This window comes from Anabrus simplex, chromosome 9, assembly GCF_040414725.1.
Source record: "Anabrus simplex isolate iqAnaSimp1 chromosome 9, ASM4041472v1, whole genome shotgun sequence".
Taxonomy (NCBI): Eukaryota; Metazoa; Arthropoda; class Insecta; order Orthoptera; family Tettigoniidae; genus Anabrus; species Anabrus simplex.
The window spans coordinates 78,305,836-78,328,930 of NC_090273.1; the positions used below are offsets into that span (position 1 = coordinate 78,305,836).

The following is a 23,095-nucleotide window of genomic DNA, read 5'->3' on the forward strand; positions in this document are numbered from 1 at the left end:
GTCAAATGAAAAGACCTGCACCTGGCGAGCTGAACATGTCGGACATTCCCAGCACTAAAAGCCATACGCCATTCCATTTCATTTCAGTCAGCGGTATGAGGTGAGGAAGTGTATACGATGAGGAACGCATGTGTCGAATCGGGAACTTCCGGAGAACTTCGAGTTTTTGAGCTATCTCACCTTCGTTAGCAGTGGCGATCTGACGGACCGAAGCCTAGCACACCTTTCCCTCCGGTCCCCGCATCTGTCGTGCATTCAGCAAGAAGCCGTGCGGGGTGAAGTCAGAGAAAGACTCACTGCCTGGGCTGCAATAACTTTCTCCGATGTCTTGCACTCAAATATACGAGCGGCGTTTTATCTCATTGCGTTCAAGTTTTGTAAATGGAACAATGTGTTAGATGCTTACATTATAATGTGCTTTAGATTTCCATCGTTCTCATTTGAGGTTAGGGCTTCCCCGATAGCCTTGGTGGCTCTCAGTATACTCCACTGCTGGCTCTAGCCCATCTACAAGCAGCACAGATCAAACCCAAACAACGCACTCCGGAGTAAACACTCACTTCAATTTCACCCACCCTTTGGAAATCTTGGACTAAGTTTCCTCCCCCTAACAAAAATCTATCTATCTATCTATCTATCTATCTATCTATCTATCCAGTAGCGGCGCTAAGAAACCCCCCCCCTCCAGCAATAATTGAAAATGGGCCCCTCGTTTCCTCATGCATATTCCAATTATAGTAACCAAAACACGCTGACCGTCACAATATTAAGCAATAATCTCGTTCCTAGGACCAAATAATTTACTACTACTCGTATTTACAACTCAACCGTCCATCGTAGGCCTACTTAGCTACACTGACTGCCGAGAGTTATAAAAAGGCTCGAAACTTAAGTATTTGGAGTTTAAGTATGCAGGGCATATTTCTTATCGCATCTTCGCTGACTACTGGGTTCTCAGAACTGGCTAATTACTTCAAAAGCCTTGTTGATTGTTGTGAGTGGCAGCAAGAGATGGTTATTATTGGAACAGGTTGGAAAACCACATTCTTTCAGAAATAACCACCATACTCCTATTGATGAAAGAAGCTCTGCTCTACGACGGTCTTAATTTGGAATAACCCTCTGTAATACAAATAATACTGTGCTGTGTGCTGTAACTTTATCAATACGTAAAATCACTCTTCAACGACTGAATTAAGAAACAGTCATGGGCCCCTCACAAGCCATGCCCCCCCACCCGTCTCGCGGCGTCTGCGGAGCCCTTATCGCCGCCATTGTACCTATTTACTGAACCCTTTAAGGCCCTTCGAAAGATACCTACCTTCCTTACCTATCAGCAATCGGCAAATTATCGCTACGTGCGCGAATATACAGTTAATTAAACGAATAGGCCATTTATAAACCAATTTACTAAGAGTTATCTATTTCTAGGTGCAGTGAACCACTGAACATATAGAATGTGCCAAGCCTGGTTATATAAATTTCCTTTTTTCGCTTCCTAGGTTTGTTGTTTTGCATCCATGGAGTCGACTTCCCGGGCGTGTTGCCTCAGGTGGATGGTACTGATACTGTTTATAACGCCCTGCCCTGTCGGTCTTGGGGAAGAATGTGTTCCCGGCGAGAGGATAGTAAACAATCCGGTGAGTAAGCTTTAATTTTTATTAATTATTATTATTGTTCTAAAAATGTAAATACAGTCGAAACCCTTTTGTTACGAAATCGCTTTTAACGACGCATGCGATAGGCCTATAACGGCGAACTATAAGGGTCCCGTCTAAATCCTATATAAACATTGTACTTAAAAAACCGCTTACTACGACATCGCTTATTACGACACCGGCTATAACGTTCAATGTTGATTTTTGTTTGATATGTATTTGGGGATTGCTCTCAACAAACTGACGCTTATTATTGTAGACTTCAAATCAGTCTATCTGTTAAATAGTCAAGGCAAACATCGCTGTGAAGATTTCGCAAAAATAAAAGGAAAGTGTTTAATATTGAAGAAACGTCAGATATAATACGGCGATTAGAAAACTGAGAAACAAACGTAAGGCATGGCGAAGGAGTTTCATCGCACTGAACGAATTCTAGAATTTGGAAGGACAGAGAGAAAATACAGTCTCTTTTCAAAGAAAATTCTTTAAAGGTGAAGCGAGCAAGATTATCTGAGCACAAAGATATTGAAGAATCTTTACTCAGGTGCCAACGGCCGTAGCCGTGCTGAAACACCGGATCCCTTGAGATCTTCGAAGTTAAGCAACATTGGGCGTGGTCAAGATTTGGATGGGTTGCCACGCGCTGTTGGTTGGTTTAAGGGAATGGAGGAGCGGACAGGAACTGGCCACCCTACCATACGTAAACTCCGCACACCTCTGCGGAGGTTCGGATCTGCCTCGGGCAGATTACACCCTTCCCCTTACCTTTACTTACATGGTTTAAGCATGTGCCGATGGATGGGGCTATTCTTTAAGCGAAAGCCAATGACATCCCTCACAGTCCTAATACTTATTTCAGTTACCGGTACGTTTTGTGACGTTTTAACTTATTTCTGATAATTATCCACATCACATTTCTTTCCATGTCGTTTCCCACATAGCTGACTATCCTATCAAATAATTCCGAATCCGCGTCAGTGCTACCCTTTCCCGATCTGTACACTCCAAATATATCAAGTTGCCTATTATCTTTAGAAATGAGCCTTACACCTAGGTGTACAAGAGGGAGGGGAATGAAAGGGAGGAGTTGTAGAAGACAGGTGGTCTAATGTTCTAAGGGGAAGGAGATCGCAGGCTAAGGGCTCTATTCAGGATCAGAATTCAGGACAGGTGTCTGTGCGAAATCGGTACGAGTCACTCCAGGTAGAACAACAGAGGAAAGATGAGGGACAGGGAACTGTTGGTGAGATGTGTGGAAGTAGGAGGAAGGGAAAAGGTAGGAAAGGAAAACGTAGAGTAGAGGATAGGAAAAGACAGGTGGAACAGGGTCATGGGAAGGACAAAAGGGAGGAGGAAGTAGCTTCTGCAGCTATCAGGAAAGATAGGGCTGACCAGGAGGGGAGGGGATCAAATGAGGTGGGTAGGGTTGAGGCTCTGGTCATGGGGGATTCCATCGTTAGACACGTGGGGAAAGTGTGTGGAGGAAAGGGTACCAGGGTAGAGTGTTATCCAGGAATTAGGTTGAGGCAGATGTTGAGGAAAGTAGAAGAGAGGGAGGAGGGGAAGGAGAAGGTGGTAGTGTTTCACGTTGGTACCAACAACGTAAGGCAAGCTGATATAAGTACCAACATAGTTGGAGATGTGTGGGATCTGGTAAATGCAGCACGGGTGAAGTTTAAGAAAGCGGAGATTGTTATTAGTGGAATACTGTGTAGAAGGGATACTGACTGGAGGGTGATTGGGGATTTAAATGAGACTATGGAGTGGGTATGTGGGAAACTGGGAGTGAAATTTCTAGATCCTAATGGGTGGGTAGGAGATAGGGATATGTGCTCAGATGGCCTTCATTTAAACCGCAGTGGTACGTATAAGTTAGGAAATTTGTTTGGAAGGGTAATAGGGAGGTACATTCAGGGAAACGGGATGGCCTAGGGAGCGGTGATAAGGGAACAGGGAACTGGAAATCAAGTAGGGATGACATAAAATTGTTAGTGTTGAACTGTAGAAGTATTGTAAGGAAAGGAATAGAATTAAGTAATTTAATAGATATATATTTACCAGATATTGTAATAGGAGTTGAATCATGGCTGAGAAATGATATAATGGATGCAGAAATTTTCTCACGGCACTGGAGTGTGTATCGTAGAGATAGGATAGGAAGGGTGGGAGGGGGAGTGTTCATTCTGGTGAAAGAAGAATTTGTAAGCTACGAAAAAGTGAAAGATGAGACACATGAAATTCTAGGTGTAAGGCTCATTTCTAAAGATAATAGGCAACTTGATATATTTGGAGTGTACAGATCGGGAAAGGGTAGCACTGACGCGGATTCGGAATTATTTGATAGGATAGTCAGCTATGTGGGAAACGACATGGAAAGAAATGTGATTGTAGCGGGGGATCTGAATTTGCCAGATGTCAATTGGGAAGGAAATGCGAACGACAGGAAGCATGACCAACAAATGGCAAATAAGTTAATATGGGAAGGACAGCTGATTCAGAAAGTGATGGAACCAACCAGAGGGAAAAATATCCTGGATGTCGTGCTGATAAAACCAGATGATCTCTATAGGGAAACTGAAGTAATAGATGGTATTAGTGATCATGAAGCTGTTTTTGTGGTAGTTAAAAATAAATGTGATAGAAAGGAAGGTCTTAAAAGTAGGACTGTTAGGCAGTACCATATGGCTGATAAAGCAGGCATGAGGCAGTTTCTAAAAAGTAATTATGATCGGTGGAAAACGGTAAATAAAAATGTAAACAGACTCTGGGATGGGTTTAAAGAAATTGTTGAGGAATGCGAAAACAGGTTTGTACCATTAAGGGTGGTAAGGAATGGTAAAGACCCACCTTATTATAATAGAGAAATAAAAGAGACTAAGAAGGAGGTGCAGACTGGAAAGAAATAGAGTTAGAAATGGCTGTGGAAGTAAGGAGAAATTGAAGGAACTTACTAGAAAATTGAATCTAGCAAAGAAGGCAGCTAAGGATAACATGATGGCAAGCATAATTGGCAGCCATACGAATTTTAGTGAAAAATGGAAGGGTATATATAGGTATTTTAAGGCAGAAACAGGTTCCAAGAAGGACATTCCAGGAATAATTAATGAACAAGGGGAGTGTGTATGTGAGGATCTTCAAAAGGCAGAAGTATTCAGTGAGCAGTATGTAAAGATTGTTGGTTACAAGGAAAATGTCGAGATAGAGGAGGAGACTAAAGCCAAAGAAGTAATAAAATTTACATATAACAATGACATTTACAATAAGATACAAAAGTTGAAAACTAGAAAAGCGGCTGGAATTGATCAGATTTCTGGGGATATACTAAAGACAATGGGTTGGGATATAGTACCATATCTGAAGTACTTATTTGATTATTGTTTGGTCGGAGGAGCTATACCAGATGAATGGAGAGTTGCTATAGTAGCCCCTGTGTATAAAGGAAAGGGTGATAGACATAAAGCTGAAAATTACAGGCCAGTAAGTTTGACATGCATTGTATGTAAGCTTTGGAAAGGCATTCTTTCTGATTATATTAGACATGTTTGCGAAATTAATAACTGGTTCGATAGAAGGCAATTCGGTTTTAGGAAAGGTTATTCCACTGAAGCTCAACTTGTAGGATTCCAGCAAGATATAGCAGATATCTTGGATTCTGGAGGTCAAATGGACTGTATCGCGATTGACCTGTCTACAGCATTTGATAGGGTGGATCATGGGAGACTACTGGCAAAAATGAGTGCAATTGGACTAGACAAAAGAGTGACTGAATGGGTTGCTATATTTCTAGAAAATAGATCTCAGAGAATTAGGGTAGGTGAAGCTTTATCTGACCCTGTAATAATTAAGAGGGGAATTCCTCAAGGCAGTATTATCGGACCTTTATGTTTTCTTATATATATAAATGATATGAGTAAAGGAGTGGAATCGGAGGTAAGGCTTTTTGCGGATGATGTTATTCTCTATAGAGTGATAAATAAGTTACAAGATTGTGAGCAACTGCAGCGTGACCTCGAAAATGTTGTGAGATGGACAGCAGGCAATGGTATGATGATAAACGGAGTTAAAAGTCAGGTTGTGAGTTTCACAAATAGGAAAAGTCCTCTCAGTTTTAATTACTGCGTTGATGGGGTGAAAGTTCCTTTTGGGGATCATTGTAAGTATCTAGGTGTTAATATAAGGAAAGATCTTCATTGGGGTAATCACATAAATGGGATTGTAAATAAAGGGTACAGATCTCTGCACATGGTTATGAGGGTGTTTAGGGGTTGTAGTAAGGATGTAAAGGAGAGGGCATATAAGTCTCTGGTAAGACCCCAACTAGAGTATGGTTCCAGTGTATGGGACCCTCACCAGGATTACCTGATTCAAGAACTGGAAAAAATCCAAAGAAAAGCAGCTCGATTTGTTCTGGGTGATTTCCGACAAAAGAGTAGCGTTACAAAAATGTTGCAATGTTTGGGTTGGGAAGAATTCAGAGAAAGAAGAAGAGCAGCTCGACTAAGTGGTATGTTCCGAGCTGTCAGCGGAGAGTTGGCGTGGAATGACATTAGTAGACGAATAAGTTTGAATGGCGTTTATAAAAGTAGGAAAGATCACAATATGAAGATAAAGTTGGAATTCAAGAGGACAAACTGGGGCAAATATTCATTTATAGGAAGGGGAGTTAGGGATTGGAATAACTTACCAAGGGAGACGTTCAATAAATTTCCAATTTCTTTGAAATCATTTCGGAAAAGGCTAGGAAAGCAACAGATAGGGAATCTGCCACCTGGGCGACTGCCCTAAATGCAGATCAGTATTGATTGATATTGATTGATTGATTGATTGATTGATTTATTGATTGATTTATTGATTGATTGATTGATTGATTGATTGATTGATTGATTGATTGATTGATTGATTGATTGATTGAAGTGTGCAGCCTAAAACTTATAGATATGACCTTTTTAGCAAAAAGAAAACAAAACTGGTTGTGCGACGATCGGCTATAATGATTGACGGTCCCTTGGGATTAGTTATAACCGATTTCGACTGTATTTTTAGGACTTAAGGGATGTATAATAGACGCTACTCTTTAACATTATTTATGCTCGACGATGCCAAAATATAAATATTATATGCCAGAAAACTGAATCTTAATGAGGCTCATTATAGTTCAAGTTTCATTATGGTACAGGTTCTCCAGCAATCACAGTTCAGATTTTTATTATGGTACAACTGTTTGACCAATTAGGTAAGGATAGCATCGCACCTACGCTCAACGCACTAGCTTCACACTTTCCAAAACCAAACACATATTAACATGAATGCACCTTCTACTTCTAATATTCCACAACCACACGGCACATTCCTGAAAATTCAATTCACCAACTGTACAGTAAACAATTGGTATTTGAAATAAAGCTAAGTTATAATAACCTTCTATCAAAGCTTTAAAAATATATGACATTGTCAAGGTCTCTGATCCACTCACGGAAAATCAATAACCCAGCGCATGCACTCTGCGCTCTGTTCAGTAAACTCAACTGCCAAGCGACATCTCGACAGAAATTTATGAATATTTCAAAAATAGAGTTATAATTATCGTCGAGCATAAACAGTCGTATGCAACTCGCCTATAATGGTAATTAAGACACTCGTATGGAAATTATAAATACTTGAGTCTTAATTATTGCCATTATAGGCGTGTTGCATAATGTACTATTACATTAAAGACTCTTTTTAATTGCCCTGATTTTCACTTCAATTTTATTTTCGGAATGGAGAGAAAATATTATGTATAAATACAGTACATTTAATGGCACTTGCATGAAGTAGCTACAGCGCAATTTGTTTAGCTCTTCAATTTATTTCTAGTACTTCGATCTAGTATTTGTCTACTATTTTATTCTTTATTTCAGTGACATCCTCAGCCTTTATATGTGCTGTATAACAAACAGACCCGGAAAATATCCATAAGACTGACGGGGAATTGACCCTTGTTAATGTTCATCAAAAGGAAATGCTGGAAACCGTGATTATTTCGATACACCAATCGGTTGCTGTCACATGTCTGCGCTTGCACATCTCCCGCATGCGTGTGTGTGAGTATTAAGAGGAGCAGACGTATTTAGTAGAGCTGGGAAAGGAGCGGTAGGAGCGGAGAAGTTTGTGTTACTATAACCTATTTTAAGTAGAGTGTTAACGCGGCCAAGCCGTTGGACTGCTATGTATGGTACCGTTTTTAAGCAACAGATGTAGTAGTGTTGTTTTGAATGAAGAAACTACCGTATATCATATAATACCGATACATCATTTAATGTAACAATAATTAATAATTTTTTGGTATATTAAAGAGAAGTATATTATAAAAAGGCAGCCTCATAATAAATGCCCCCAATTACTTCGGAGACACAGTCATACACCAAACACATAAATAAATAAATAAATAAATAAATAAATAAATAAATAAATAAATAAATAAATAAATAAATAAACGTGTCAGTCAAGAAGAAACGAAGTTCAAGGCTATATGCGTTACTTGAAGAAATATTTTGAGTTTCCATGTAAGAAAAGCAAAGTGTTTGCTCGTTCTGGCGATAAAGCATTTCTTCTTGCTGTGATTATTTGTCCGGTAGCAGAAAACATTCTCTCCGCTGGGACAGAGGTAGCTGGAATACAAAGGTAGTATCCAGCTATTTCATGAAGCGGATTCGATTGGTTCGCCATTTGAACCCAGTACTTGACAGGGTCAGTCAACCTATGCTCTGGCTCTAATTCCACGTACTGCCTTAGGAGTATCGTGGTATTCGACGTAGGCGTCGCAACACGTCGCTTCTGGGCCAGCTTTGCATCCAAAAAAGCTAAGAGATTACGTCTGCCTTCGTTTCTTCCTGCAACAGGCTTTTCTTCCAACGATGCTGAACGTTCTGCTGCTGCTTGTAGCCTATCACGCCTTTAGATCGTAGTCCTTAGCTCGACTTCAACCTGAAAAATTGTCACATGCTTGGTTTTGTGAAAGGGATAGGCTATATAGACAGTGAACACATCGTGCTTTTGTTCCATTCAAAACAGTAACACTAACCTGTTTTCGTGCTTCTTCTGCATGATCTGGTATTCGAAATCCATCCTTTTTGTACCTAGGATCGAGGAAAGTTGCCGCCCTTGTCACAGAACGAGTTTCAAATGCAAAAAGTCGCGTTGCTACGGCTTCCAGACTTGCTTCGAGGACCATCTGTCCGACAGTGGTAGCTGGTTTTTCTACTTCCGTAGAAAGAAAGAGAAATAATTCTTGCACCAAAGGGATCACGTGAGAACGCGTGGTGTATAGTTCTCCGGATAACATGGTAGTCATCCTTTCGAATGGGTCTAGAATTGCTACACACTCCTTTAAGGTCAACCATTCGTCAGCTGCAAAAAGTTGAGGTCATACATTATACTCCAATGATACAAAAAGACAGAATTTTCAATACATTACACTGTATTCGTAATTCTCACCTGTTAGCGCTTGCGGCGCATTCACAAGTTCCGACTGAGCCACTATGAGTTGGTCTGGCCCTTTACCTCATGGCAAGCTGACTGTTCCATCGGGTCGAACAGTACTGAATAAGCCGCAGTGGCTGCTTACCGGACTCTAACTGTTGATGTTTTAATTTATGGCTTGCAACAGTACTTTGCCTAGAAGAAAAATTAGGAAACAAAAAACTAGCAGCGTTGCGAGAAGGCGTGGAGCAAATATACTTTTATAAGCCATAGTTCGGCGATACCCTGAGTTTAACATTTCAAAACTTAGAACCCTAATCTTACTTTTACTTCTGTTGTGGACATACTTACTTGAAATGCGTGACATTATTTGAGCAAGTATCCAAATGCGTACGAAAAGGGAACGTGCTCTTTACCACATCACTTATGTCCAAATTAAGTGTGTGCGCTACACAGGGAACATGGCGGATATTTAACTCTCGTACCGCAGCTACCATATTTGTAGTGTTATCTGTAGTAATTGCTGGCACTTTACCAGACAGCTGCCAAGAATTGATGATGTCTGACAAGCGGCTAGCGATATGCTCCGCGGTATAACTTCCTTCCAGAATTTCCGTTGCCGGACATGCGGACATCAGTGCATTTGACGCCTCTGATATAAAATGGGCAGTCACAGTTATGTACGGGTCTTGTCTATTAGATGTCCAACAGTCCGTCGTTAAAGCGACATGTTTTGCTGCTGCCAGTTCTATGTTCAGCTTATTGCGTACTTCGTCATATATTTCGCCTAGAAAAAATAAATATAACGTAGGTGTCGATCACAGAAATAGCTGGCAATTAATTGTAATACTGTACCATAAATGGTGCAATATGAGTTCATTTTCCACCTACCTCAGACAGAGTTCGGCGACATGGTAGTTCATACCTTGGATTTAAATCGTTAACAAACTTCCTGAAGCCTTCATCCCGGACAATGTCGAGCGGTTGCATATCTATAGAAACAAACATAGCCAAACTCTTATGCTCTTCACTGCCTGGGGCGTACACCTCGCTACTTTGCTCAGTTGTTGGTTCCAAACACTGCTTATGACTCCTCTTTAAATGATCAAATAAATTAGATGTGCCGCCTCCCGTTGAAAAACTACGCGCACATAATTTGCACTTGGCAGATTTCTTCCGATCACCTTCTGCATCGAAAAAATTCCAAACAACTGATGGTTTTCGTGGCATTAGCTACACAGTGAAGTTAACGGTGCCAGAAAGTTCACCCGTCACACGCAGCAACTGACAGGAAGGAGTGTTTTGTCTGAATGAGCAGAGCACGTTCGCTCCGTTTCCTCCGCAACCCTCCGTATACCTCCGCAATTCTCCGCAGTAGTACCAGAGAATACCGGTAGAGCGCTTCACTTGCTACTACCGATTCAATCACTCGGAGGACTGCCTCCTCTCTCAGCACTAGTATTTAGTGACCAGTTGAATGCAACACAAACTGATGCAATAAAACAGCGCGTGTTCATTGTCGAGTGTTAGGCGGAGCACAATTCGTGCAAAATCTGTGCGGAACTGTTTGCGCAAGAGTTTAAGTCTTTACGTGTTTTGGAAAAACCTCCAGCAAAGTCGACATGTAAGATTGAGTTGCAAACTCTCGTGAAACGGGCTCTGTAAGGAATAAAAACCGTAACTATTCGAAAAGAGTTCGAACCCCAGAAAACATTGCTCGAGTGAAGGAAAACCGCCGTTTATCTGTTCAAGTGGGAATTAAGGGATCGTCGTGTCGAAACATTATCAGAAAGGACCTGCATCTATATCCTTACAAATGTATTGTTGTGCTTGCTTTAAAGTGACCAGACGAACCTTCGCGTGTTGAGTTCTGCCGATGGTTTCTGAGTGAAGCTTTTCATTTCTTCAGACGAGGCCATTTCCAGCATCTTTCGTGACATTCAATAACAAGGGTCAATCCCGCGTCAGTTCTATTGTAAATATTTATCGGGCGAGTTTCATTTTTCCCACCCGGTATATCATATCCATAAGATAATTCAATTAATGGATTTATGATAATTATACAGTCGTACCTCAATCAATCAATCAATACTGATCTGCATTTAGGGCAGTCGCCCAGGTGGCAGATTCCCTATCTGTTGCTTTCCTAGCCTTTTCCGAAATGATTTCAAAGAAATTGGAAATTTATTGAACATCTCCCTTGGTAAGTTATTCCAATCCCTAACTCCCCTTCCTATAAATGAATATTTGCCCCAGTTTGTCCTCTTGAATTCCAGCTTTATCTTCATATTGTGATCTTTCCTACTTTTATAGACGCCATTCAAACCTATTCGTCTACTAATGTCATTCCACGCCATCTCTCCGCTGACAGCTCGGAACATACCACTTAGTCGAGCAGCTCGTCTTCTTTCTCTCAATTCTTCCCAACCCAAACATTGCAACATTTTTGTAACGCTACTCTTTTGTCGGAAATCACCCAGAACAAATCGAGCTGCTTTTCTTTGGATTTTTTCCAGTTCTTGAATCAGGTAATCCTGGTGAGGGTCCCATACACTGGAACCATACTCTAGTTGGGGTCTTACCAGAGACTTATATGCACTCTCCTTTACATCCTTACTACAACCCCTAAACACCCTCATAACCATGTGCAGAGATCGGTACCCTTTATTTACAATCCCATTTATGTGATTACCCCAGTGAAGATCTTTCCTTATATTAACACCTAGATACTTACAATGATCCCCGAAAGGAACTTTCACCCCATCAACGCAGTAATTAAAACTGAGAGGACTTTTCCTATTTGTGAAACTCACAACCTGACTTTTAGCCCCGTTTATCAACATACCATTGTCTGCTGTCCATCTCACAATATTTTCGAGGTCACGTTGCAGTTGCTCACAATCTTGTAACTTATTTATCACTCTATAGAGAATAACATCATCCGATATCTCGAACCTCCATTACTCGAAATTTCAGTATCTCGAAGTAACTTAAATTTTCCGGCCGTTTGTCGTATTCTTCAAGTGTATTTATTTCTCTATTACTCGAAATTCGGTTACACGAATTTCTCGATTTCTCGAAGCAAATATTTCCTCCTTTAAAGCAAAAAATAATCTGTAACTGCAATTTTGTGCAACATTAACTATGCAATACGGCATCTGTGGTTTGTGAGGAACAGTTAATTTTTTTTTTTGTTTTGCTACTTGCTTTACGTCGCACCGACACAGATAGGTCTTATGGCGACGATGGGACAGGAAAGGGCTAGGAGTGGGAAGGAAGCGGCCGTGGCCTTAATTAAGGTACAGCCCCAGCATTTGCCTGGTGTGAAAATGGGAAACCACGGAAAACCATCTTCAGGGCTGCCGACAGTGGGGTTCGAACCTACTATCTCCCGAATACTGGATACTGGCCGCACTTAAGCGACTGCAGCTATCGAGCTCGGTAAGAGGAACAGTTAACAAGTGAAGAAAGGTTTCCAGTGATGCTGAAAGCTAATATGACGGGAACCGAAAAACTAAAACTTCTGATGATCAGAAAATCGGCGAAGCGTCGCTGTTTCTCGGGTGTGAATTAAGTACCGGTCACTTACGAAAGCAACCCCCCGAAGTCACGGATGACAAGCTCTCGGCTGCGTGGTTTTGACGAGAAGTTTCAACGTGAAGGGAGGAAACGTTAACAGTAACAAACAGAAGAAACTAATGGATTTTTTGCAAAGGTGTTAATGGAGGTATCTTTCTTGTTTCACTGCTGTATGTACTGTATCCTTTTCTAAAAAAAGGTTACTGTAATAAGGGTTATAATTAAAGTGATGCCGTAAAATAGAGTTTGTATATTTTTAAATGCTGTTAAAAATAATGTGTTCAGTATAATTCGTATATACATATGATTAAATTATATGCTATACCTGCTCAAAAACAGTATTCTCTATATCTCTAAATTTCGATAAGTCGAACTAAAATTTAGCTCCCGAGGTGATTCGAGATATCGAGGTTCCACTGTATATCCGAATGAAGAACTTTCCTAAAGACGTATGTTTAGTGATTTCAGTGACAGCATATAGTGTCACTAATATTTCGCCGTACTGAGGGAGTGGCTGCGCGTTTTGGGTTCGAACCCCACTCTTGGCAGCCCTGATGATGGTTCTTCCGTGGCTTCCTATTTTCACATCAGGTGAATGCTGTACCGTAATTAAGGCCACGGTCACTTCCTTCCTAATCCTTTCCTGTTCCATCAACGCTATAAGACCTGTCTGTGTCGGTGCGACGTAAGGCAAATTAAGAAACACTTGTGCCAAATGCAGCTCTCTAACTTCGTGGGAGGTGAATGATTGAGTGATATTGTGTTTAGAGTAGTTACCCCAATTTAAACCCCTTCTATCAAAAAACATCGGAATAAAATATCTGTACTTTTCCTAACTAGTTTAGACTTTAAACCTCTTGTAAGGAACAGTTTTGCCAAGTGGTATCCCTCTACCTTTGCATGTCGTAAGAGGCGACTAAATGGGCCCTAGGAGCTGTGAACTATTGAGCGTGGGTTGGCGACTACGGGGCCCTTAGCCGAGTCCTGGTATTGTTTCCACTTACTTGTGCCAGGTTCCTCGCTTTCATCTATCCTATCCGACCTCCTTTGGCCAACTCTTGTTCTTTTCCGACCCCGGAGGTATTAGAGCATTCGGGAGGCTTTCATTTCCACGCCCTTCGTGGCCCTTGTCTTTTTTTAGCCGATACCTTCATTTTTCGAATTGTCGGATCCCTTCCATTCTTTCTCTCTGATTAGTGTTAATAGAAGATGGTTGCCTAGTTGTACTTCTTCTTAAAACAATAATCACCACCACCACCATCACTCTTTCCTTATTGTAACACCTAACTAGGCCTACTTAAAGTGATCTCCATGAGTTACTGTCGCCCCATCAACTCCTGAGAGGACTTTTCCTCTTGGTGAAACTTTTCATGCGAGAGTACTACATTTGAAGAGCCTCCGTAGCTCAGGTGACAGCGCACCGCCCTCTCACCGCTGGGTTCCGTGGTTCGAATCCCGGTCACTCCATGTGAGATTTGTGCTGGACAAAGCGGAGGCGGGACAGGTTTTTCTCCGGGCACTCCGGTTTTCCCTGTCATCTTTCATTCCAGCAACACTCTCCACTTTCATCTGTCAGTCATTAATCATTGCCCCAGAGGAGTGCGACAGGCTTCGACAGCCGGCACAATTCCTAATAATAATGTTATTTGTTTTACGTCCCACTAACTACTCTTTTACGGTTTTCGGAGACGCCGAGGTGCCGGAATTTAGTCCCGCAGGAGTTCTTTTACGTGCCAGTAAATCTACCGACACGAGGCTGACGTATTTGAGCACCTTCAAATACCACCGGACGGAGCCAGAATCGAACCTGCCAAGTTGGGGTCAGAAGGCCAGCGCCTTAACCGTCTGAGCCACTCAGCCCGGCGCACAATTCCTATCCTCGCCGCAAGATGGGGGCTTCATTCATTCCATCCCTGACCCGGTCAATGATTGGAAAACAGGTTGTAGGTTTTCATTCAGTAATACATTTCACTCGTTGAGAAAATTGCTGCAAATGAATCACTAAATTTACAAAGACGAAACCATGTGACTGCGTACTCTGTCGGAATCTTGTGGACGGAGTTTGTAATTCGAATGCATGTGTGACAGGGAGCATACAGAAAAATAACGTGTATGATGGCAGATTATAGCTGAGCCAAGGTTGAGTAAGATGAGGGTAAAACATAGGTTTTGAAATGCACTACAAGGGAATTATTATTATTATTATTATTATTATTATTATTATTATTATAATTATTATTATTATTATTATTATTATTATTATTTCCGATGAGGCCTGCTAAGGACCACGTGCCAATTTCAGTTCAGTTCTTCATACTGTGTTGTTGTCTCTTCCGTTCCTTCCAATATTCTTTCATCCTTTCACTATGCTGTTTCCTTCTGTCCTCGCACCACTTCGTCAGTCTTCCTTGGAATCCTTCCATACTTACTACCCTCTTTCTAAAAAATTCTCTGTCCATAATTTCTTCTTCTCTTACTGTATATTATTTCTTTCTAAATCTTTCCTTACTTCTTGAATCCAGCTAGTTGTTGCCTTTTTGTCCCAAAGGTACTTGAAAATCCTTTTTGTTAATCTGGAATCATCCATTCTGTAAATATTCTGTAAATATGTCCGAAAAATTGCAATCTCCTTTTTCTTATGGTTCTGTTATGTTTTCTATGTTCCTGTATATTTCATCATTAGGTCTTAATTTCCATACTTATGTGGTTTTCACAGGCCCTAATATTTTTCTCATGATTTTCCTTTCTACTACCTCAAGTTTATCTAATCTATAGTTTAGTACCAGGCATTCACTTCCATATAAGCATTCCGGTTTCACCACTGTAGTGTAGTGCCTTATTTTAAGAGTTTTCGATAGACACTTTTTGTTATAAAAATTCTTTGTGCTACCATATGCTCTTTCCATCTTGTGTACCCTTTCTTCTACTGCAGATTTGTCTAAACCATTTTCTTAAATTATTTCTCCCAGATATTTGAATTTCGTTACTCTTTTCACTAGATCAATATCTGTTGCCAAAATATTTGGAGCATTCTTGATGTTTGTAATACATTTTGTTTTTTTCTACGGAGATTCTCAAACCTGTCTTGTTGGCTACTTCTTCCAAGAGATTGATTTGTGTTGTTGCACTAGTTAGGTTTTCTGACAATATAGCGAAATCGTCTGCAAATGCTAGGCAATTTATTTCAATGCCTTTTGTTTTTTCTCCCCAAAGTTACCGGCAAAATGTTATGCTCTTTAAGCTTATTATTATTATTATTATTATTATTATTATTATTATTATTATTATTATTATTATTATTATTAAATTAATTAATTTTGCGAATGAGCCCATTAGGACTACGCAAAGTACTTAGAGGCAGGCATTAGCCTTTCTTTGTGCCCACACTTCCTTCATTCATTTGCTGTGTGCTTCTTTTCTCTCTTGAGACCATGTTGTTCCGGTCTTCTTCTTTGGTTTTTCCTCTTGGTCAACGTGCCACTTATGAACTTTGGTTCTGAAGATAACCCGGCTTTGGATGTCTTCAGGTTTAATTCCTGCTAGTTTGAGATCTGTTTTAATTTCGCCAATCCATTTTATTGTGTCCGTTTTGGCTTTACTTCGGTTTTCATAAAATTCAACTATTTGCTTGGTAAGTCTATCTGGGTTCATCCTTTTTATATGTCCAAAGAATCTTAATCTGCGTTTTCTGATGTCGCTGTGAATGTTAGAAAATTGTTTGAGTTCCTGTTTCCCTCTAAGGCGGTACTGTTCATCTACGAGTTTTGGGCCTAAAATTTTTCTAATGATCTTGCGTTCCTTTTTCTGAATATTTTCTAGATCAGTTTCCTGTTCAAAATTAGTGTCTCTAATCCATAGAGGCATTCTGGTTTTATAACTGTATTATAGTGTCTTAGTTTTGCATGCTTGGAGAGACACTTTTTGTTATAGATATTTTGGGTGAGTCTATACGCAGTTTCCATTTTTTGGCATCTAACTTCATTGGCTTTTGTTTCCATTCCATTCTCCTGAATTATTTCACCGAGATATTTGAATTGCTGGACCCGTTTTATTTTGCCATATTTTGTCTCCATGAATTTAGGGGCTTCTTTGCTGCAGGTTATGTATTCAGTTTTTTCAAACGATATTTGGAGGCCGACTTTCCGCTGTTTCTTTCAGGAGTTCGATCTGGTTTATGGCTGTTGAAACGTCACGAGTTAAGATTGCCAGATCGTCCGCAAATGCCAGGCAGTCTACTGCTAATTTGCCCCTACCAAGAGTGATTGGTTGGTCAATCTTGAGGACAGACTTCTGTTTGCGCCATTCCTGTATTACCTTTTCAAGGACGCAGTTGAAGAGTAGTGGAGAGAGCCCATCTCCCTGTCTTACTCCTGTTTTGATCGGAAAAGGGTCTGAGATTTCCCCAATGAATTTAACCTTAGATTTTGTGTCTGTCAATGTCTCTTTTACAATTGCGAGTGTTTTCCGGTCTAGACCCTGTTCTTTTAATATCTGAAACAGTGATTGACGATCAACTGAATCATAGGCCTTTTTGAAATCAACAAAAGTACAAACTACATTTTTGCTACAAATTCTCTGATGCCTTAGGATTAACTTTAGGTTCAAAACCTGCTCTGGACATGAACGGCCTGGTCTGAAACCTGCTTGATATTCTCCAATTTTTGGTTCTAGTTGCTGTTGGGCTCTATCAAGAAGGCACTGAGATAAAATTTTGTAGGCAACAGATACCAGTGAGATTCCTCTGTAGTTATTTACGTCTGTTCTGTCTCCTTTCTTATGTAAAAGATGAATTAGTGCACTTTTCCAATCTTCTGAAATTTGTTCTGTTTCCCAAATCTCTTGGATGATACCGGTGAATTCTTTTATAGTATTTGGGCCTGCTGATTTGAGAATTACTGCTATGATCCCATCCTCACCTGCATCTTTATTCATTTTAAGTCGTTTTATCTGTCTGGTAATTTCTTCTTCATCCGGTGGTACTGAATTTGGGTTGTGAAGTCAGGTTCCTCCGGTGGAAATCTTTGTGTTGGCTCTGGGCAGTTAAGCAGTTCTTCAAAATACCTTGCAAGTTCGGTGCAGTTTTCTTGATTGTTCAGTGCAAATTGCCCGTTTACTTTCTTAAAGCAAAGGTTTTGTGGCTGATACCCTGTTAGCTTTGTTTTGAAGTTCTTGTAGAAATTTCGTGTGTGGTTTTTTTCGAAGTCCTTTTCAATTTCTAGTAGTTGATCTTTCTCGAATTTCCTTTTGGTCTGTCGGATTAATTTCGCTGCCTCTTTCCTGACTGCCAAAAACATTTTGTGATTCTTATCGGTCTTTTTGCTGTTCCACTTATTGTATGCATTCTGCCGGGATTGAATGGCTTGTTCACAGTCTGCGTTCCACCAAGGGTGTTTTTTTCTTTTCTGCAGAGGAATCAGTGTTTGTGCTGTTTCAATTAGTTTGGTCTTGAGTTGCTGCCAATTGTTGGACCGCTTTTTCTCTAATTCTTCAGTGAGAGATGGCTGGATCCGACTAGTATCAAATTTCGGAATTATTTGCTTCCTTCTTCTGAACCTTTGGGTTATCAACTGTAGTTTGACTCTTGTCAGATAGTGGTCTGAGTCTATGTTTACCCTTCCTTACTTGGACATTCATAATTTCTCTGTGGTTTGGGTACGAAATTGCCACGTGGTCAATTTGAAACTCGCCCAAGAGGGAGTTGGGTGATCTCCATGTCATTTGTTTAGAAGGTTTCTTCCTGAAGTGAGTCGACATGACTTTAAGGTTGAATGCCCTGCAGAATTCGACTAATCTCTGTCCATTTTGGTTCGTCCATTTATGTGCTGGGAATTTTCCAACTGTTTTCCTGTATTTCCTTTCCTTGCCTAGCTGAGCGTTGAAATCTCCTAACAGAATTTTGACGTGGTATTGAGGAATTTTTGATGCTGTTTCTTCTAGTATTTCCCAGGATTTGTCTACCTTCTCGCGATCTGTTTTATTGTCTTCATTGACTGGCATATGTGCATTGATGTGTGTGTGTGATTTGTTTGCACACTTTAGGGTGATTATCATTAGCCTATTGTTAACACATTTCACACCTGTTACTGAGTTAAGTATGCTCTTCTTGTCTGCAAAAGCAACTCCTAAATGGGGTGTGTTTTTGAGAATCCGTTTGTCTGTTTTACTTTTGAAGAGTCTGTAGTTCCCGAAATCCATTGCATGTTCGTCAGTCAGCCTCGTTTCTTGGAGTGCCAGTATTTCTATTTTTTGATCATTTAGGGTTTGCTCTAGTTCGTACAACTTCCCTGCCCGCAAGAGAGAATTTATGTTCAGTGTTCCGAAAAATGTTTTGCTGTTTGGGCGAAGTTGGCCAGAGGTCTCCGACTCCCTCTGTTTGCGTGTCCAGCCAGACTCCCCAGAATCCGATAGTCTGGTTGTGCTGCTAATGTCAGCGGTGGATTGGTTACCACCTGAGGTACACATTTGTTTTCTGCCACGCCTCATGGTACTTGATTATCCAAGTATTGGACCGTAGTCCAGTTTCATAGGACTGGAGTGGATAGTTCCAGAACATACATTTCCAGCCGCACCTCTGGTGAACAGACGCTGACCACTTTGCCGCTTGCTGCAAGTCAGACGCGAAGTGGATTTCAGTCAGTTCTTCCGCTCTCTCCGCCATCGGGATGAATCCTCTTATGCCGTCGAGGCCGTTGACCATTTTCCTTGTTCCCTCAGTTGATCCGCGGGTGCTTATTTGGCTACGCCTTATTCACACCTGCCCTGCATATCTACAGGAACTTTCCCTATCAGCCATTGGGACGCGCCGTGTCGGGGTTGAGGGCCCCCATCCCAGTGTCTTACATAGAGTTATGCCTAACTCCTACTCAGTTCAGAGCTAGACCCCCACGCAAGCTGACCGGGCACGGTTATTATTATTATTATTATTTATTATTATTATTATTATTATTATTATTATTATTATTATTATTATTATTATTATTATTATTATTATTATTATTATTAGCCCCACGGTAACTTCACCAAAAGGGAACGTAGATTTTCGACATCTTGATATAATTATTTTATTTAAGGTGCACGTTTTAGCTAATTCACTCCATACAAACTCGATTTAAACCATTCTTTCATTAGATATAATGTCTTTCTTGGGTTCATACCATGCTAAATGAGACAAATTGTACGAACATTTCACGTTTCACAAAGACCTCGCTCAGATTCCTATAAAGTAAATGACGAATGTTTTGACGCTACCGTGGAAGTTTCAATCAAAACATAATTTAATTAATCTGCAAACAAATCTATATATCTATCTATCTTCAGGAGCTGAAATTGTTACGAGATATTTGTTCTCTCTCCTTTACAGGTGGTGGGTGGTGATTATTGTTGATTTCTTTTTTTGCTAGGGGCTTTACGTCGCACTGACACACATAAGTCTTTTGGCGATGATGGGATAGGAAAGGCCTAAGAGTTGGAAGGAAGCGACTGTGGCCTTAATTAAGGTACAGCCCCAGCATTTGCCTGGTCTGAAAATGGGAAACCACAGAAAACCATATCCAGGGCTGCCGACAGTGAGATTCGAACCCACTATCTCCCGGATGCAAGCTCACAGCCGCGCGCCTCTAACCGCAAGGCCAACTCGCCTGGTGATTATTGTTTTAAGTGGAACTACAATTAAGTAACCATCCTCTATAGAACACTAATCAGAGAGAAAAATGGAAGGGATCCGACATTTCGAAAAATGAAACACTGACAACCACGAATTTTGTACCTTTAAAAAAAATTACTTTTATTTGTGTAAAGTGGTTGTGCCATATTCCCCATCTTGTTGACCTGCTGGCATCAAGTCGAGCTATGTCCATCCACAGTTGATTTGACATGGGAGGTACGTGGCTTTCTTTGATATATAAGTACCTTTTTCTAAGCTGCCTCTGTGGATCAGTGGTAGAGTGTCAACCTCCGGATCTCAAGGTAGCGGATTCAAACCTGGCAGAGGTAGTCGGATTTTTGAAGGGCGTAAAAAAGTCCATTCGGCACTCCATGTCCTACGACGTCGGCATGTAAAAGAGCTCTGGTGACACATTTGGTGTTTACCGGGCAAAATTCATTAAATCTCAGCCATAGACGCCCAAGAGAGTTTCGGTTTACTCGGTCTACCATCTAGTGGGCCTACAGTAAAACGGAACGTTGAAATGTCTGCACACGGTAGCTGAGGCCATACGATTATGATTATTATTATTATTATTATTATTATTATTATTATTATTATTATTATTATTATTATTATTATTATTATTATTGCTAGTTGCTTTACGTCGCACCGACACAGATAGGTCTTATGGCGACGATGGGGGAGGAAAGGGCTAGGAGTGAGAAGGAAGCGGCCGTGGCGTTAATTAAGGTACAGCCCCAGCATTTGCCTGGTGTGAAAATGGGAAACCACGGAAAACCATCTTCAGGGCTGCCGACAGTGGGGTTCGAACTTACTGTCTCCCGAATACTGGATACTGGCCGCACTTAAGCGACTGCAGCTGTCGAGCTCGGTGATTATTATTATTATTATTATTATTATTATTATTATTATTATTATTATTATTATTATTATTATTATTATTATTATTATTATTATTATGTGCCGGGAGGTACACCTCTACGCCGCACATTTAAATCTTGCGCCAATAAAACTCCCCTACAGGAGAAACTCTGAACTTAAACTAGACCTCTTGAAACTTTTGCTTGCAAGATGTCACTACCTTAATTTTGTGATTATGAAGTTGCCAGTACTGTGTGAATTTCAACTTGTTTTGTTTTCTGTTCCTCAAGAAGTGTGGACACTCTCTCATAGATGCCTCTACTAAAAAACTATGATCATGCACCCTGGTGCGAAGTGAAGGAACTTTATTTGAAGAAAATTTGTATTCATAAGTTTGTTCTTTTCTAAACTTCGTTCATTCAGTTGTGGATTGGCAATATTTATCTTTCTTTCCGCCAGTTTTGAATTTAGCCAATCCAGAATTTCTGTAATTAATTTCTAACCAATCACGGGCTTCTTCTTCGATTTTGTGTGTAACCTTTCATCTACCAATAAAACCGAGAGGGTGTGGCTTAATTATTCATGAAAGGTCTCGAACTTTCCCCGAGGGTTTATAAACTGTTGATTTTCTCGTCTCTCGGCCACTTGTTCAACATCTAACTAAGTGTGTGGTCGTGTAGCAGGAGGCGGGTGGTGCCTCTTTCATCAGCCAGCAGCTCTTCGTAAGGTAATGGCCATTTAACATCTTATTTCTTGCTAGCTCAGCAGTTTAACCCGCGGGAAAGGTCCGAAAATTTAATATGTAACCTACTTTTCTAAACATGTAATTTTCTGCCGGCTTATGTAAAGACTTCATAATATCTGCAACTGTAATTCGGGGATAGAGAGTGATTTACCCTCTCGAACCCCCCTTCATATTGGTTTGAGGTGACTGCGTTTTGGTAACTGGTTTTCTTGCTTTCTGTAATGTCTTAAATTATTCTTATACGGGTCACCTCCATAGTTTGGGAATAGCCCCTGTTTCATCGGCTTAGTGCCTTTTAGGTTTTAAAATGAGTATTTAGGAGTGCAAGTACACGCCTCCATTCATTTTTGTATTTCGGGCCATATACTTAACCTGTTCTTTTTCTGATAAGGCCCAGTAGATTGGGTACAAGATACCCCCGTGTCATTGTTGTAAGTTGTGCCTTGATGGCAATTAATTGTAAAGTCTGATATTGCCTTTAAGAGGCTTGGAATTCTGAGAGCGGGGCAGCTCTTTTCTAGTATTGTAAGAATGCTTTTGGGAGGCTTAATATTGTAATGAGGAGCAAGGGTTCCGCGTATTAGGGTATTTCTGCTCTTTGAACGAATTTGTGTTTGTAACGTGAACTAGGAGCTCAAAATCGTAAAGTAAGGGCTTGAAGCCCAAGATCAGTTTATGCCACCTATCTTATATTGACTCGACCTATTTGTTGATACTGGCACTTGTTACATTGTTATTTGTTGTTGTTTTTTAAAGAAAAGAAAATATAACCTTTTCTTAAACTTTTAAATTAACTTTGACTTTGTAGTTAGACCCATTCATCCCGGCACCTTCTTTCACCTCTGCTGTTCCACAGATACCGCGGAACAATTATTATTATTATTATTATTATTATTATTATTATTATTATTATTATTATTATTATTATTACCTTTTACTAAAAACTGAGGTAAAATACGTCTTCTATCCTGACATAGGAGGTACGTGGCCTTCTTTGATATATAACATTTAATACCGGTACATAATAACTGGTCCGCCTCTGTGGTGTAGTGGTTAGCGTGATTAGCTGCCACCCCCGGAGGCCCGGGTTCGATTCCCGGCTCTGTACGAAATTTGAAAAGTGGT

The 23,095-nt window shown here is 40.5% G+C and overlaps 1 protein-coding gene across 2 annotated transcripts in view; it reads left to right on the forward strand.

Annotated features, from left to right (window-relative positions):
* LOC136881151 (uncharacterized) overlaps window positions 1–23,095 on the forward strand; it is a 208,006-nt gene that overhangs the window by 14,976 nt on the left and 169,935 nt on the right. For both annotated transcript variants that reach the window (XM_068229260.1, XM_068229259.1), the window contains exon 2: window positions 1,503–1,640. In XM_068229260.1, coding sequence (XP_068085361.1) covers window positions 1,503–1,640 — 138 coding nt within the window. The remainder of the gene's footprint in view (window positions 1–1,502; window positions 1,641–23,095) is intronic.